At 51.5% G+C, this 17,880-nt stretch overlaps 1 protein-coding gene across 1 annotated transcript in view; it reads left to right on the plus strand.

Moving 5' to 3' along the window:
• Positions 1-15,170: 15,170 nt before the first annotated feature.
• The window catches only part of LOC114828109 (basic proline-rich protein-like), a 5,411-nt gene continuing 2,701 nt past the window's right edge, over positions 15,171-17,880 (plus strand). The window contains exons 1-2 of the mRNA XM_029110928.1: positions 15,171-15,194; positions 15,305-15,513. Of these exons, the coding sequence (XP_028966761.1) occupies positions 15,171-15,194; positions 15,305-15,513 (233 nt within the window). The remainder of the gene's footprint in view (positions 15,195-15,304; positions 15,514-17,880) is intronic.

Here is a 17,880-nt window from a genome sequence, read left to right on the forward strand (position 1 = left end):
GATCGGCTCCCGCAGGAAGCAGCCGGCCACCGAGTCCGCTTCGGCATTCAGCCTAGGCCGGCAACGAAGTAGTGGCGCGAATCCGATCGAGACTTCGACCCCGCTCGGAACACGAGGCTATTCCGTTGGCTCAATCTTTGAACACAGTTTTCCGAATCGGTCAGTCAATCAGCACAGGATTTAGTCCTCATTTCGAAGGCCTCAAAAATGAAAGTGACGCGCAACGGAGTATCCGCTTGAAAGAGTTTCAATGGAGCGAAACTTGAAGAAGAATCCCGTAGGTAAGAGCGCGATTCTTTCCAGAAATCAGACGTACACCTTGAATGTCGCTGCATAAAGTCAAACCTATTGAACAGATAGCAGGGTAGAAATGACCGGCGAACAATAGGCAGAAAAGAAAAGCAGTTCTGCGGCTCAAGATGTTTGTGATCCTTGTGGACACGTCCCGGGAAGGAACTGGCGGTAACTAGTCATCCCATTCTTGTTCAGGGATTTATTACATTCGCTCGTTCAGCCGGTCGGTCAGTCGGGTCTTTCTCTACTTCTTCCCCTCATTTTTTTCTCTGGTGCGAGTACGCTCGATTGGCATCCGACCGTTACTGAGGTCGAGTGAGCGAAGCGAAACTCCAACGTCAGGACGCTCCTGCGATAATCACCCAGAATTCGGATCTCTCGGAAGACGAGTGAAACTTATCTGAACAACGTGGAAAATGAGCAACGACACGAAGAGACTTCTCCGAGAACGAGCATGTAACGCTAGTTTACTACCCTCGATTTAGATATTATTATTCATGTGTACGTTAATTTATCGGACGTCTCAACTCTATCAAGAAGACTCTCGAGCGTTTTCCGATGGATTCAAGGGTTAGAAGTAGATGGGGAGGCGGGAGCCACGGGAGGGCGTGTTGACCTTTACCCGGAATTCTCAAGAGCTTTGTAGAGTTCCGTTTGACAAGCAGTCATTTGACCTGGGGAGCAAGAGGCCCGCAAATCCGAACGGCAGCTAGTTCAAGGGATGTGGCGAAATATTTCATAGAATCAGACGCTGACATTTTATCCAACGATGCCTACATCTTCATAATGTAGTGGGGAACGCGGCTCTCCGTCCATTACCATCTCATTCCCTAACTCGTTGCTTTGATCTGTACCCGCTCTCACTGGCTCATACCTTTTCCTCATACAGCTACGACGACAATTGTATCTTATCTGACACCTTACCGTTCGTCACCGGATAGCGAAGGGATCGGAAACGTTTATGATGCGGCGGCTGCCATCGTTGATGTCATGGGGCAAGAACTGAAGTTTTTATGGAACACTTCTGAGACAACAGAATCCTCGCGAAGAACCAACAGATAATAGCAAAAAATGAAGTAGGTAATAGAAAAAACTCTCTGGATACTCAGATTGATTGCGACAGGTTCAATGCCAGTCGTGGTCAAGCATCTTTGTTTTTCTCTCGGAAAGACCAAACAGAAGTTCAAATCGTGCGACTGTGGATTGAAGCATGGGGTCCCATTGAGTAATCGTGGAAGCCATTCTAGATTGATTATTTAATTCGATGATTGGATTCCCCGCGCGCTCGATTTGGGGGGCCGGCGGCGTAGCGTAATGTTTCAATGAAAATCAATTCTAAGTATTCCCGAAAGGAATAATGAATGAATCGACGAATGAATCACCTCTATGATCGATCGAATGCTCAATGTTCGGAATGAGGTCGGTCGATGCCATTCAAGGATGACGGTGAGAAATCTCGGCGAAGTTTCGAAAAAAATCGGTCGTCTCTTTGAAAGGGAGACGAATAAATAAATCACTGAATTGAATAAATTACAAAACATGGTGATCGATATGTGCTCCGGAGGAATGATGGAGGAGTCCATGAGTCCCGATGAATCGTCGTGATGTAAAAGCTAAATAGGTCTGACCACGAAATTCGCTAGAGTTTCGTAGCTCTTTGAATAAGAGTGCTGAGAAGCACCTCATCTCCCCTTCCGTTCATCCTGAGGCGATCGCCCAAGCTGCTGCCGTCGTCGTTCCCGATCGGTGAGCGTTATGCTTTTTTTGCCTCCCTTTGCGAGTTGGGAAGGGAACCAACAATCTTGCTCCAGCGACAATCTATCACCGGTAAATTTCACGTGCAACATCGCGCGTTGCATAATCGATTGGATTTATCGTCCTGATGACAGTCTGACTCTGTTTGTGCGAAACTTCCAGTGGCAGACCACAATTTTAAGAGGATCCCTGCGAAAGGTCACCTGCGAGACGTATCCAAAAGACGGTCAACAAAGGCCCGAAACTCAATGGTGAGAATACGCCAGTGGCAGTCGACGACGCGTCTCTCCGAACAGAAATAGACGCGAACAAATACCCGACCGCCTCAACGAGACGCAAGCACCGTATCGTTCCGTTCTGATTTCAATCAAACATTTCAACGCGTCATCGGCGGACGGCTCCTCGATCGAACTACGGCTAGACGTCCAGAACAAATGACTCGGACGGGCATGTAGAAAATCATCTACTCAGTCAGTCAGCCGGTCGGTCGGGCGGTCGGCCGTTCAGGCAGTTTGGGTGCGTTTCGTTTCGTCTTACGGAGGTGAAAGATCATCGTTAGGCAACGATTTGACAGACGAAGTGCGTCTACGACATTTCTTCATTAACACCGAGCGACAGAGTTGGTTTGGGAAACAGCGCATTCAGCGTTAACCGCAACGACCGACGCTACTGATGCCGCCACTGTTATCGGCGACAAGGCGGCCAGAATCGGTCCCAGGTTTTTTTATCGACCGTAAACGATGACCGACCAAGGACGGTAAACTGTTCCCAAGACGAAGAGCTCGCGATCATCTTCCGAAAGATGGGTCTTCTCAAATTATTTCAGAAATTGCCTATATCCGAGAAATATTTCGGAATCGCCAAAAGGCCCGAGCATCTCGGGATCGCTGTCAGAGCCGATCGGACCGTCCCCGCTCGGCCTCAATTGCCGCGGCGGTGGCGATCGTCCTGATCCCCCGATCGGACGACACGTCTTAGACCCCGGACAATCTGCTCCACGAATCAAATCCGATCGATCTTATGTTCACGCCCGACTCGAATGAGGGTTTCCCCGAGTCTTCGTTCAAGTCCAGTTTTCATTTTCAGACACATTTCGGCTTCCAGGACCCCTGATGAGGCAGATGAGGTGCGTACGGCTATCGCGCTCGTAAAAAGCCCCCACCACCAGGATTACCGATCAAGGGAGCATAATAAAAACGCGTAATCCCGCTCCTTCTGAGCGCGCCTATGCTTTATCAACGAGCCACGATCGTCGCGCAGGACCCGTTTGCACACGTGAAGCCAACAGATTTCGTGATGTGTCGGTGAATGATGAGAATATCCGAGGAACAATGGAGAACTAATAAGAGTATCCAAGACCCTCGTGACGCTCACAAGAACAATTATTTCGATGATCGTACAATTCTTACGTCATAGCTTGGTCTTCGTCAAACGGAGAAAGCGCGACTCTTTGTCTTGAAGACGGATGAATCCGCAGCCGATTTTCATCTGTTCCCAAGTTCTCCCGGCAGCGATTCGTCGGGATCGAATTGGAACTGGAGTTCCTCGGTCGGGTAGACATAGCTTATCAGTACCAAACATCTCTACACGGACACGGAAACCAGAGAGCTCCGAGGGGGGATTCATCATCATTATTGTCCGCACAAAAACAAAAATAGAATCAACTTGATTTCTTCCTCATACTCGCCGACAAAAAGCTCGCTTCCTAAAATGTACTGCTGCTACAAAGCACCTTATCTTCTGAAGATCTAAACAACTTCCGAGAGCAGATTGACAAAAACAACGACTCCTCTCGGACTGACTTGGCCACCATCTCAGTAATGATGAAAGCCGCATCAATGTACGCGACTCATGAATGCCGCTTGTCGAAGAAGAATCATCGCTTTCTGATGTGAGTAACGTTTTCTCGCGATGCATCAAGCATGCACACCTTGGGGTGTCGATTCTCAAAGGGCTGAGCTATCGAAATATGGATCCTCCACAAAGTATTTACGCAAGTTCGGTCTTGTCGAGGATATTTTGCAATTGCAACGGTGGTCGGATGGTCCAGTGGTTATTTCATCGGTTTGTCGGCGGATCGATTGCAGAAGTGACACCAGCGACGAAAAAAATCCGACAACAGAACTTTGACTATCGAGTGTCGAATGGACAGCGCATCGGGCAGGAACGGTCGCCGTGAGAGTCTCCGCGATGCCCGTTAGCCAACGATGACATTATGGCTTGATTTCGCAATCGTAATGAAACAGGGATGGACTCTTAGTATAAACGGCGCTCAGCCATTATATCGCTCTACTGAAGAGTCGGTCTTGAAGATGATTCTTCGGTAGTTCCATTTCTCTTGTCTATCGAGGATCCAGCCATACATAGATTCTCGGCATCGGGGATGAGTTAGCGACAACCTTCGATTTTGCACGAAGTGCTTCTTACAGCCCCAGCCGCGGTCATCGCGCCGGTCATGTGGCGTTTGCGGTACCTAGGCTCAGTGGTCGACAACGCCGACGGCGACGGTGGCGTTTAGCGAGCACAAAGCAGACTTCAGACAAGCGGATGACATGCCGTTAACGGTTCGCTCGCGTTTGAATGCGCTAAACGGTTTTTTGAAGGAGCAGAGCTCATGGTATCAAGGCATCGCTCAGAAAGGGTGGTCTTCGACTGTAGAGTGAGACAAGGGCGCTCCCCATACACATGTAAATGGGGAGACGCTTTTGCTCTCTTTTTTCACAGCTCTCATGCAAGGGGTAGAGGCAAAGATTATCTGACATATCGAGAACCGCGAACACGTAAAACGGACCACCATAGAGAAAGGGCGATTGAGATTACTACGGACTTCGAAGACCTTCACAACACTCGGGGAATCTGTCGATGCGCATTGGAACGAGCGTTCGTTCTTGGTCGCTAAATTCTTCGGTTTGAGCGAAGTCGTTTACTTTTGAGAATTCTGGAAGCAGCGGCCGAACATATTGGTTTGTCTTTCTGTTCAGTCGTATCTGATCCGCAGCTGATGTTTCTTCGCTCGGCTGTCAAAGCAGCTCATTCCACACGAACTCATGGCAAGTGCGCTAATCGTTGTCGGTATTTGTTCGCTTGGCTGGAAGATGTCATGATGAAAAACTTTATTCAAGCACGAGGAGAAAGCATGATCGCTTCCTATTTTTGGAGTCTGTAAGGTTGGAACCCTGTCCGTTGATGAGCCTTGTGTAGATGGCGTCAACTTCAGATCCGCATGCGGGATAGCTATCTGATTCATACGTACCTACATAAGAACTCTCACACGGTCTCTCTACCGGAGAAGGCGCCTATCCTCGATGATGCTCTCCTACTTGATCGGGCCAGAAGTCAAAGCGGAGAGACTTATCTCATAATGCATTCGACGAATCTCAGGACCGTTTGTCTGGACGGAAGGCGTGAGCGGCAAAAAAGGACTTCCTGAGCTTCCATTTTCTAGACGGGGAGTTTCGGTTCCTCTCGCTGGTCAGCGGGAGGAGAATGGCACGGGGTTCAAGCAGCTGAACCGAAGCCGCGGCACAAATACGCGACATAACATGAAGGTGGAGTGTATTCGAAAGCCGGAGATAGATTCAAAATGCCCAAAAGAAGAATCTCCGCCCGTATGGCAGCCACTGCCCACCAGCAAGTGGATCTGTCGGCCTCCGGAGGATCGGAGCTCGGGTGGCGGCGAGCACCCTATCTCGAGCTTCGGGTCCCCTTTTCAACCTTGTCGTGTCGAACCCTTTCGAAGAAGGCTTGGAACGCCCCTGACCGCGCATTGGGATATCCGATCCCGATGATCGCTGAGGGGAACCACCTCCCTCGTGACGAGACCTGTGTGATCGTGTGGAGCACGGACGCTGGCGGATGAATGGCTAGCAATGATGTGATCAAGAGCAAACGAGCGGGACCGCATCGAACAATGATCTTACCTCGTCTGTATCATCTATGACGTCACTGTTTTCGGGAACAGAGACGCGGCTGCAGCAACGACAATTTGACGAGAACCTGTTCTGAATAATGAACAATATTGTCCAGGTAAAGGGCAACTCTTGGCCATTCCGTCCACAGCTGACCTGTTCACGCTTGCCATCTTGTCCAGCGTAGCTTGCCACATTGGTCATCTGACGACCGGATCCGACCGAAGCTCGACAAAAAGCGAAAATCCCACGTTATACTTCGCCTCGACTTGCGACTCGATGCAAGCTCCGAACAATTTAATCAATGATTTCATAACCTTCCTAATTTCATCACAAACGTGTCTGTTCTAGAGACAGCGACCGAGAAGGGCGAATTCTCCTTCCTCGCGGCTCATCTTCTTCTCCGAAAGCAGCCGGAAGTGCCCGGGACGTCGATCATGCTCACCGATATTGATACTACATTAGACACCCGATTGAGGGATGCGTCGAAGCTAGAACAGGATGCTCCTCGAATCATCTTCCAATTTATCGTATAACCAGGGAGCCGAGTGTACGAGGACGATGGTCAATACTAGCTTCCTATCCGGTGAGTTCAGAAGAGGATATACACGCCTCTCGCCTCTTCTCATCGCAGTGGCGTGGCAAACTCGATTTGAGGGAACCGAAATGACCTTGTCCACGCCGTCCCCTCGCGATCTTGAAGGCTCGCTTTCAGACCGGGATTCCCTTCCGATAATTTCCTCCTCATGCTACGCGGGTGATATACGATCGACAAACTTCTCGACAATCGTGCACTCAAGGAAGCTGAGTTCTGATCGCGAACTCGGGTCGGGAATGACAGGAAAATCGTTCCGGATTTCATTTGCCCGCTCCATTTCCACCGTGGTCCGTCTCACGGAAAAACTCGGTGAGGTTCCGATGGGTCGAATCACGACAAAGGAATTCGGAGTCGAGAGCATCACTAATTGAAGCGAAGAATGCGCAAAAACCCCAACGCGTCCCTTATCGCGGGAAAACTACGATCCTGTTCCATGACATCAGACAAGATTCACATTATCGGTCAGCGCGTTCAATCTTCTGGGGAGGATTTTGAATAAGTTTATCGGTCGTTCTTTATCGGCTTCGTTTCTTCGATATATTGCGAGGGCTTATTTTCTCCCGTAAAACTCCTTGAGCGTCTATGCGACGAGACGAGGTTGCGCTCTTCCTTCGGTTTTGATTGGGCGTGATCAAAGAGAGGATATTTGCAAACTTATCTCTGCTTGGCCCCCTCACCCTCAAAATCATTTTTGGTGCCGTCCGAGACTTCGGTCGAGCTTCACGGCGCTTCAGAGTTTCTGGAAGGGCTTCAGTCTCAGTACAGTTACACCATTCGGCGGCTCGCAGCCCTGGATTCGGCCGGCATGGGATAACGGCGCGACAATTTCTCATGACGCTCACGTAACTTCTGAATGGGATCAGTCCTGTTCGATGGGAGACTGCGGTGCAATTTTTGTTGCTGGTGTCAACTTCTAAGTTCTTCCATCCCGGTGCGATAGCACGCCGCTGAGGCAGCCGAGCAAGGGAAGGAAAGATCCCACAGACGGCGACGTCGACGACAGAAGAAAGGGCTCCTTGATCGTCGGCGACGACGACCTTTGCCATTGCGGCCACCGGGGAGGCATCCAGGCCCCTCACAGTAGTGGCATCCCTCGCAATAGTTCGTGCTCACCCCTAGCTGCATCTTTACCCTCGACCTCATCTATATAACAGTCAGTATCCTTTACCAGCTAATGTGGTCCGTGAGCTAGTGGCGCGTACGAGATAAGCCGCCACCATACCCGAGGAAAGAAAGAACTCCGTGCATTCGGAACACGAGGACTTACCCCGCCGACAGTGATTTGTGAACCCGAGGGGGGAGTGCGCGGACAGTCGAGCGACGCAAAGGATATTCAGAAAGTGGATTAACCATTTAGAGAGACAGAGAGAGGACACGACCTGCCGCAGCCATGAGACTTGTGAGTTTACTTCGAAGCATTGATGTGGTTCTGATGTGGTTCTCAGCATGCTTGAGCGGACCGCGAGGATACCTAGAAATTAGAAGAAAGAGAGAACGGGGATAAGTCCGAGACCTTCTCGGAGGATTGTCGTCGCTAGGAGACGGAGAGTCCTTCCTGTGCTCGCTCTGCCGGGAAATCATGTGCGCTCTCCCATATTGATGGCGTCCGCGAGGGCGTCGAGGGATCTCTGAGAAAATCCCCCGGATGTCCCAATCCTACCACCATCGTTTCGATATCGCTGATGCACCGTAGCTCTCTGATGGACCTCCGGGTCTCCCGGGGAAACTCGTGGCTTGGATTCCCTCGATTAGGATCTCGACAAAAACATGGGTTTGACAGGTGGAGAATGGCCGACCGAATATCTTGGACGATCATAGCAAGCAGCCAAATCCGGAAGCGTGACTCGGGAGTTAGCAAACTTCTCTGATCGGGAACGGTATTTTTGATCTCGTTCCGTACGAGGTTTCCGTTACCATAAGTACTTCGTCTTCTTCTCTTCATAGAATGTCCTCAATGATTCACTCTACGCTAGACAGCTGATGGTCCGCTCCATACAAGACAAAGCAAAACATGAAGAGTTTGGCCTCAATTGAAGTTCATGATCAGTTAATCCTAGAATAGCTTGTGAGGAATGACCGACCATCAATCAAACAAAATGATCCGCTACAATGCCCGTCTGTGTGCGCTCGCGTGGCGACGAATGGGACAGCAGCGGTCGCAGGTGACCACTTGTCTTGCCTTGAACCCTCGAGTCCCATAGGACCAGACACATTGTGCCATTCATCGGTTATTACAGCGTGTGAATGTCGTGAATGGATGGGCTGGATGATGCCGCGCTACTACGCCCTCCTTTCTGTCAGCCACTGATCGTGTAATAGCCGAAGAATGTGATCTTTAGCCGGCCGAGGGTCCACCACCCGTCAATAGGCTGAGAGGCAGTCGATCAGACGGGCGAACGAATGGATAGATTCGAGATAGGATGTATCTACGGACGACTTGCGGACAGATGGGCCCACAGAACGACATCGGACCGGAGAGCCCGACTGGCCGTTAGGAGCTGCTGCTGTCGCACATGAAATCGTAGAACACCGAGGCTTTGACCAATTCATGGCCTTTAACCCCAATCGTATCGTCACCAATCTTCTTCAACCCGAAAACCACGTTGAAGCATCGCGCACTATGTTATCTTTGTTTGTTTTAGCTGACGTGTGGCTTTCGACACGGGCCCTTTTCTTCGTCTTTCTCCCGGTATTTCCCGAATTGTCTCCTGTCTATGGATGGTTTGCCTATCCGTCGCTCCCCGTCGTTCGCCAAAATGGAGGAGTCGCTAAGAAAAGAACATGAGATTCTTTTGTGTTAGTTTACCCTCTCGTTCGGAACTCGTTCGCGCGCCCGTCCGTTCGTCCCCGGGTGCGTGTGTTCGTGCGATGCCCCCGTTCTCCACTCGCGAGATTCGTCAGGGATTTTGACCCTGCGTCGCTGCCGTGTCAGGCAAAGTCAGTTTTCGACCGAACCGCCCCGAGACTCGGGCAGCATCCCTTCGCGGTCGTTTCCTTGTTCGCTTGTGAGGGAACGGTTTATCTGAGCTGACACTTTGCTTGCTTCTAGCTGTCACAAACAGGAGTTCGCTCCGAGGAAACACTTGCGACCTCCAACAACTTTCCAGACGATGTCAGCTGGAAAATCTGGGAACTATAACAAAGATCGGTCCCGATCGCTCCCGCCGAAGTTTGTCTGAGACGCTCCGAATGCTCGCGCTGAACTCGTTAGAAATTCAGCTCAGTGGTGAATCGATGCATCCGGTGGCTACGAGGAGGCACGCTTTTTCGGAATTATCTTGCATCACGGTTCTGACAGGACTGGCGGCGGCGGCGGCGGCGATAAGCATCCGATCGATAGTGGCGGAGATACATCCCCGATTTTGTAAGCGAAAGGCCCCATCGGATGTTTTCTGTGCACCTTCCATCGAAAACGGCGCCGGCTTGACCTTGTTGTGTGCTTTGCCCCAAACAATCTCTGCTGGATGCAACCTTCACGGGGGCCTGCTCCGGCGACTGGATTTCACACGTGTCGTCTTCGTCTGGAAACTACATCAGTTTGTCATGGATTAAACCTGATGGCTTCAGAGGATCCAGCCGGTCGACAGATTGTTTTCAGAAAAAGAACGTTCTATGGCTTACGAAGACCGCATTCGAATCGCCATCGAGTCATTGAAAGCAACTCGTCTTCTGGGAAACTTGGCTGCTCATCAAGATGTGAAGAACAGCGAGACAATTAAACGGACGCGTACGATTTGAAAATCATTCGAAGAGCCGTGGGAGAGCTCTCCGATAGACAGAACAGTTGGCAAGCTTCGATCGGAGTCAAGGGGCGCGAATACGATTCCCGGACGTCACATCCCTCATCTCTTCGTCCTTCCGCCGGACGGAACGAGCGATCCTATACCGACGTGACGAACTTTCCGGCAATTTTTCGAAGACCCGAGAGAACATATTCCCGAATGAGCGATTGCCGGCACAGAGCTGCCGTCAAGTAGGATGGGACCCACGGTCCGAAATCAATCGCTTCGATACCTCCCTGTCGACGAAATCGATCCTAATTCCCCTCTGCATTCAATATCTTGACCTCGTGCCGAAGCCTCTGATGATAATTCCCGATTCCCATCTTCTGATCCCATTGTGCGGGACGTCATTCGTCGAACTCATTCCCGCAGGCCGCCCCCTGTCCACCGCGTCCTTTGCCAAATGCCGGATTCTTATTTCCTCCCTTGAGCGAGTTACTCCCCAGAGCTTTCTCGTCGAATGGCAGCGGATCTTCATGTGCTCCGTTCGCTTGACCCGGTTCACTCGGCGAACGGAAAAGTCTTCATGAGATGGGATTGTGTGTGCTTGTCTGCGGAATGTAGTGTTTTTGATTATAATTGTGCGACACCCTATTTGTCCACTTGCCTTCCGCGAAAGGTCATGGAGGGCTTCTTAGATGATGGACAATTTATGTTTCTCTTGTTTTTTCCCCGCCGTTGTCTTACGCAGCCCGCTCGCAAACTTAGCCGTTGGACGGACTTGTCAGTCAGGTGGAGTATCTTTCAGCAGCTGTGTGTGGTTCCGTGAGACGATGGCGAAGACGACTCAAATGACGTGAAGTCGCTTGCCGTCCGAAGAAGAAGAACCGTTATGCAACGAATAGCTGAACAATGTCGTCGTGTGAAGGGTCTCCTAGCTCGCGCATATCAGATATGAACGTGTGTTGGCTTCAGCGAAAGCATGCAGGGAGAGCTTCTGAATTGGCTCCTTCCCTTCTCCTGGTTTACGGTCGCGATTGCGGCGGCGGCGCCGGCGGTGGGGGCAGTCGACAAGACTCTGCTTACACCGGTGACAATTATTGTCACTCCTTGTGCAACAGGAGAGTAATTAACTTACTGGTTTGGAACGGAATGATTCCAGTTCGTTCGCTCATCCGACATCGTTACGCAGCTGGTTGTCGGTCGGTCGGTCGCTTGCTTGACTGTCGCGCGCGCTTCATTGTTTTTAACGTCCGTGTACACGGGCCGAGTACGCCTGACCCATCGGCGTCTTTGAACTGTAGGCAGTAACCCCGTTCTCCCATTATAAGCATCTTCTCCTGAGAGGTTTCCTCGACTCACATAAAACATGAATTATATCGTTCTTATCTCAGCAGAAACTCTGTCAGTTCTTTCTTAGTTGAAACGGTCTATGATACCGCCGCCGCTTGGAATTGTCCATGTTTTCTCCTCCTCGAACAGATGATTTCTCTCTCGGTTGAGAGTAAGATGTCCATGTTTTGAACGTCGGATTTGAATGGTCGCAATGAGAGCGTGACCTCGATGGCTGACTGAGCTATTTTGTTCAAAAAAGCGAAATGATTTTCTGCAGAGGACAATGAGGCCGTCGAATGAAAAGTTCGCTCTGACAGCGATAGACTCTACACGGCGGAGCAGCTGTAGAATGGGTGACTTTCTTTCAAGGGCGGCTGAAGATCAGATGGGGCTGAATAACGGTTTGGGACGGTCTTAGAACGGAAAGGGAACGAAATCATTGAGCGGACCGACTGAACGTCCATTCGGTTCGGCAGATCGATTCGTGAGACGTCTCCCGCCGGCTGATTAACGGACTGGAGTCCGGACTCTAGGTCCTTTGGAACTTTGGTCGACCGATGACGATGAGACTCTCAACGCTCGCTTGTGCATGCTGTTCGACCGCAACTTACCTCAAGCGCATTCTAGAGCTGACGCTCAGAGCAATCGAGCTGCCCTGCCTCGATCAGAAAACGGAGACGGCTGGGCGCTCACGTCATTCCCGTTGACGACTGCGTCGTTGATGTCCGGAAGCCCCGGGAGCTGGATGGAAGACAGCAACGGTAACCCTTCAGTCTTCTCCTACATGACATCGGTCCACAGAAGCGAGACCTTTCACCTTTCTGGCTGCAGTTGGAAACGATGCCATTTTCGCAGTCCTTCGCATTTTAAGTACACAATTAAGTTTCCGACGTCCGACCACGCATTGAAGACATCAGTGTTGACAACGTCGGTACCGTTGGGGACCGTAGGTACACACTGCCAGAATGAGTGTAAAAATATACAGAACAACTCAGTGCAGTCATTCGGAGCGAGAAAACATCGCAATCGCTTTCGCAAAAAAAGCGTACGGATAGCGCTCAAGGAATAGTACCCTGATTCTAATGACACGCAGGAAAGCTACTTGATGAGCTTCATCAGACAATGCGCGAGGCACCCTGGACGATGGTGCCAAGGGGTGAAAACGAGGTCATTGTCGGGGCAAAAATCGCTTAAGCGCCACAGAAACACTCGAGGATGAGCGCATGGCTACGTGAGGATCGGAATAATTGAATTTGATAAGATCGAGTGCAAAAACTCGACGGGCTCCCTGACGGTGTTACGGCCGGTCAACGCTCACTGATAGCCTGATTTTCAAACTGAGTCAGCGGAAGAGCTCCGATCAGCGGAACTTCAGGCGGAAAATTCTCGGGTTTCGAGGTCGGGGACACGGGTTCGAATTGACGCTCAATCAGGGATGAATGGGGTGGGAAGGAACATGAATGCATGAACCCGCTTCTAGCCGCGGGAGCGATCGGCGGCTTCTGTGACGTCGTGAACACTTTCTGTTCATAACGCTCATTCGCTGTCCGTTAAGAAAAGTCCATTGTTGAGCTGTCGCCTGATGCTCGAAGGGAGGATGTCAGAAGCCTCACGAGTGAGATCTTCTGACGACCGACCAGAAAATACCGCGATGATTCAACCTTGCCACGGATTTGAGGCGAGGTCGCTAACCATGAGGTGGCCGTTTCTTGTCCGTCGCTCTCTTTTTTTTCACAGTTACCGCCTCCGCTTGATTGCTGTTGTCACCGTCGTGCATCATGCGGTGGCAACGGCCGCTAAGACGCTTTCATTATTATTTGTCCACCACAGAAACGCGTTCCGAGCTATTCTTTGTACCCGCTCCGGACAAGGTAGCCAGCGACACTCGAATGCAAACGAACAGACGTACAAATAGCTTCGGGTGAGCAGACCGCGGGACTTCTGTCAGACGAACGACAGTCGTTTACGCTGAGTCGCCACTGTTCAGAACGTCTGAAGACGTTGAACATGGAACGCTTTGAAACGCCTCAGTTCTCTACTTGAATTCAAAGCGTCGCTTAGTGCCAATTCAATTCTGTGATCACCTTGCAGATGGCAAACACTGCGGGACCGAATTCAATGGAGAGAGGAAGCAATTCATCTTGTCCTCGTTTGTTTGATTTCCGTAAATTAAGCTATCTGACAGAGTCGTGCGGTTGTGATGATGAGCGATTGTTATGCTGTGACTTAGCTCCTCCACACTCGACTGCTGAGCCGTGTAAGCAGCAACGTTGGCGAGTTCGCCAGGCCGGCGCTCAAGCTCTTTGCCGATGAGGAAGAAGCCGTCCGGGCCGGTACGGCTCCGCGGAGACATTCCGGCGGAAGACGACCGGAAATCGTTGGGATGCAATCGGCTTGCCCCAACAAATTGTGAATGAAAAGTCCAAGGTAGCGCCTTCCAGGCCCCTGGTCGAGACTAACGAGGTAGGTTGAGTGGAACGTCGCAACGTTAAACAGAACAGTCGCTGATGCTGTCGACCGCAACACCATCGGCAAATCAGGGCCGTCGAGCTCTTGGGCCAGAACTCTCGTTTGGTACTCGTTCGCGGAAGAGGCATTGTTTAGAAAATGTTGCGTTCAGAGAGAGTGTCAGTAAATAGAACTTCAATTGCAACTTGCCCGTCTCCGCTCAACTTGCCGATTGGACCGTCCGGCGCCCTGTCGTTCAAACATTTCAATTGAAGTTCGCTTGAGCCGATCGACGAGGAGCCGAAAACACCGATCAGCGGTCCCGGAGAGGAACACTTAAGCTGTCACCCGGTGTGCCGATGATGCCGGAGCCGAGCATTCTATCTTCTTCAAGTTTCCTCCGTGATGAATCCGAACTCTGACGGCTGAGGCATGGAGCATTCACACGAAACATTACAGTCACGCATGCAGTCGAATCAAAACCCATGTTCCTTGTCACATTCATCTTTTGACGACGGTGACGACTGGGTTCACACTGTGGTCAAGCGAAATGATGGAAACAGCGTGAAATCCTCTGCAAGTGTCGTCGCTGCCCCAGACCAAGTATCTAGCGACCGAGCGAGCGCCAAGTGGAAATCTAACGTGACGGAAGTACACAGTGACAGCGATTTCGCAAGCTGACTACATACTGGCAGCCATCGGTACGACTCAGATCTGCCGTTTGCCTCTTCGGATATCAGTTTCGAAGCGGTCGAGACTATTAATGTCACGCCGTGTATGGGGCAATACCGTAGGACGAGGAGTAGTGAGGTTTCCATCAGCCCTCGTATGTAAGTGGACAAACGTCATACTCCCATGAAAGCGGTGCAGCATTCGCAACGATTCCCATTCAGCGGAACGGAATTCCCCACCCATGGTCAGGTCTGCCCCAGTTCAAATGGCTCGGGCTCAGAAATCTCGTTAGACGTTCACCCTTGCATTGGACTTATTGCTGACATGGCAAGCTCACCAGGAGGCTCATCGGAGCTGGGACTCTGGGATATCTCCTGAACGTTAGATATTGAGCAATATTCTCAATTGATATAAGTTCAATTGAATGCGCGAGAAAAAATGTCGAGTGCCTGTGGGGGCTTGGTACGGGTCATCGTCGCAAGGGAATTCGTCTCCGAAGAATTTTTAGTGTCGAATGTGGAGAATCCGTGAAGATGGATTGTGTACTCACTCGAGATATATTTTCGTTCCAGTCATGGCTCACGGCAGTGCTCGTTGGAGGGCTTCTCCAGGGTATAGTAGCCGAACCTTGGTCACCCGAACATCAGCACCATATTCAGAAACGTGGTGCCGGCAAATCATCTTCAGATAACGACAACTGGTGGGTCGATTGGTGGCAGAACTACATCCCCGGAGCAGAAGACCCCATCGCGGTACCACATGCGGCTGCTAATGATCCAAGGTATGAAAATTCTCAACGAAAGCAGGCATCTTGACCTTGATTTCAACTTCACGGCTGCTGTGAGATATTCGATTTCCACGCTCGACAAAAGCCGCAAGGCGTATTGAAGTACAATCACACAGGAGATTCAACGCGACAGGCTGTTCTATCGGAGACGCAGCACGACGCTCTATCGATGACTTCGGCAAGGGGCTGGCGGGCATCCTTGACTATTCAGACAGAGTATTCAGTCCAAGGATTTAGAAAGTGAGGGACGAAGCTTTCACTTCCCATGACCACCGCGAATCTGTGCGCGATAGGTGAAATTCTTTTGGGTCAAATCGTCGCTCCCGTACGATCGTTTCGACTCAGATGCCATCCCGACTCGGAGAGTGCACAGTCGACGATACGCGGATAGCAAGAAATCCATCGATGCGATGAGCTTTCGGAGTTGATGCTATTTTGGGGCTTCCTCACGGTCCACGTTTGCTGCGTGTCGCAGCCCTCGGAGCTCACGCTGATTGTCTTTGATCTCCGGAATTTCCGGTCGAAATTCGAAGCGTATCCTGGATGTTGATCGAAATAGAAACAATAAAACTTTGACGGATTCCAGCCACGAAACCTATTTCCCTCCGCGGTACTATATGAGGGACAGAGGCTTAGACTATGAAGTGTAAGTCGTTAGATCGTCCCTACCAGAAGCAAGAAAAGCCTCACGCCAGTATCAACGGATTCTCCAGAGAATCGGTTCATAAGTCCTCCGAACGAGGATATCCACGAGCTTAAATCCCCGCACCGCCTAAACCATCCCGGTTTAGATGACAATATTCTGATGCAGGTCTTCAGCAATAATTGTCTTCTTCCTCATGCTTCCCACCGCGTCTATACTGTTTGAAATTGGACGAAGCGACGGATTCGAAACTCGATTCGAAGTCATTGGATCAGATTGAGCCATGAGGACCGTTGTAATTGGCACATGTCCGTTTCCAAGCGCTGATGGGGCTCATGGACAGCGATTTGCGGGTGGACATTCTCGAGTCCCAGTCAGATGTCCTTATTCGATTCATGAAGCCAAATAAACCGTTTCAGCGTTGAAGGAGAGAATGATTCCGAATCCGATCCGGATGTCGGTTTAGCCGAGGAAAACACAATTGAGTAAGCGCATCACAGCGTTCGCAATTTTTCCACTTGCCTGTGCTGTGTCCGATTGTCGAGGTTTTGCTCGCTTGCGTGTTAATTATTGTCCTTGTTTCAAACGTCTGTGTGGCACAATAGAAAGCCGTCAAATTGTGTTTCGTGTTCAAGTACTTAATCTTGCATCCCTCATCCTTGTAAGAGTTGTCCGAGTCTGATCGCTCCGTGATATATTCACGTTCCAGCACCTTCCTCCCTGTCTTAATAGTCCCGCATGCATATAGATTCCTCGACATTTAAAGAATTTGTCAAATGTTTTCAGGCCGTCATATCCAACAGTGCCCCCGAGGCGACCGAGCAATTACAGCCCGCCGCCCAGACCGGCACCTCAACCTTCATTCGAACCATTCAGGCCGCAGCCGACCGTGCCTCCGACACGGCCCCAACCAAACTATCAGCCGATCGAGCCACAACCACGGCCGCAGCCGACGGTCCCGCCGTTCAGGCCCCAGCCCAGCTATGAGCCCCCGGCGCCGGCGCCCAGGCCCCAGCCCACGGTTCCGCCATTCAGACCTCAACCTGCGTATGAGCCCCCGGCGCCGGCGCCCAGGCCGCAGCCCACGGTTCCGCCATTCAGACCTCAACCTGCTTATGAGCCACCGGCGCCCAGGCCACCGCCGCCGCCAACCTTCGAGCCGGCACCCAGGCCACCGCCGCCACCTCCCACCTTCAGGCCACCGCCACCACCTCCCACGTTCAGGCCACCGCCTCCGCAGCCAACATTCCAGCCGCAGCCGAGACCTCAGCCTCGTCCCAGCACCGGGCCTACTGTTCCGCCGCGAAGGCCGAACAACTATTCACCGTCTTTCAGGCCACAGCCGCCTCCTCCTCCCCCACCGCCACAGCCTGTCTACCCTCCCCCCACGAATCCTCCTTTCAGGCCAAGACCTAGTTACGAGCCTCCTCCCACAGTTCCCCCTGTGAGGCCCAGACCCAGTTATGAGCCTCCGCAGCCACGGCCCACGCCTCCGATCGAGAGACCACCGCCACCCCCACCACCGAGGCCCGTTCCCCCTCCTCCACCTCCCCCGCCCACAAATCCTCCCTTCAGGCCTAGGCCGAGCTATGAACCTCAGCCACCGGCTCCGAGGCCCCTTCCCCCACCGCCTCCGCCACCGGCGCCCAGGCCGTTGCCTCCCACGGTTCCTCCTCTCAGACCGAGGCCTAATTACGAGCCTCCAGCGCCCGTTCCAC

The sequence above is a fragment of the Galendromus occidentalis genome, unplaced genomic scaffold (genome assembly GCF_000255335.2).
Source record: "Galendromus occidentalis unplaced genomic scaffold, Mocc_1.1 scf7180000077170, whole genome shotgun sequence".
Lineage (NCBI taxonomy): Eukaryota > Metazoa > Arthropoda > Arachnida > Mesostigmata > Phytoseiidae > Galendromus > Galendromus occidentalis.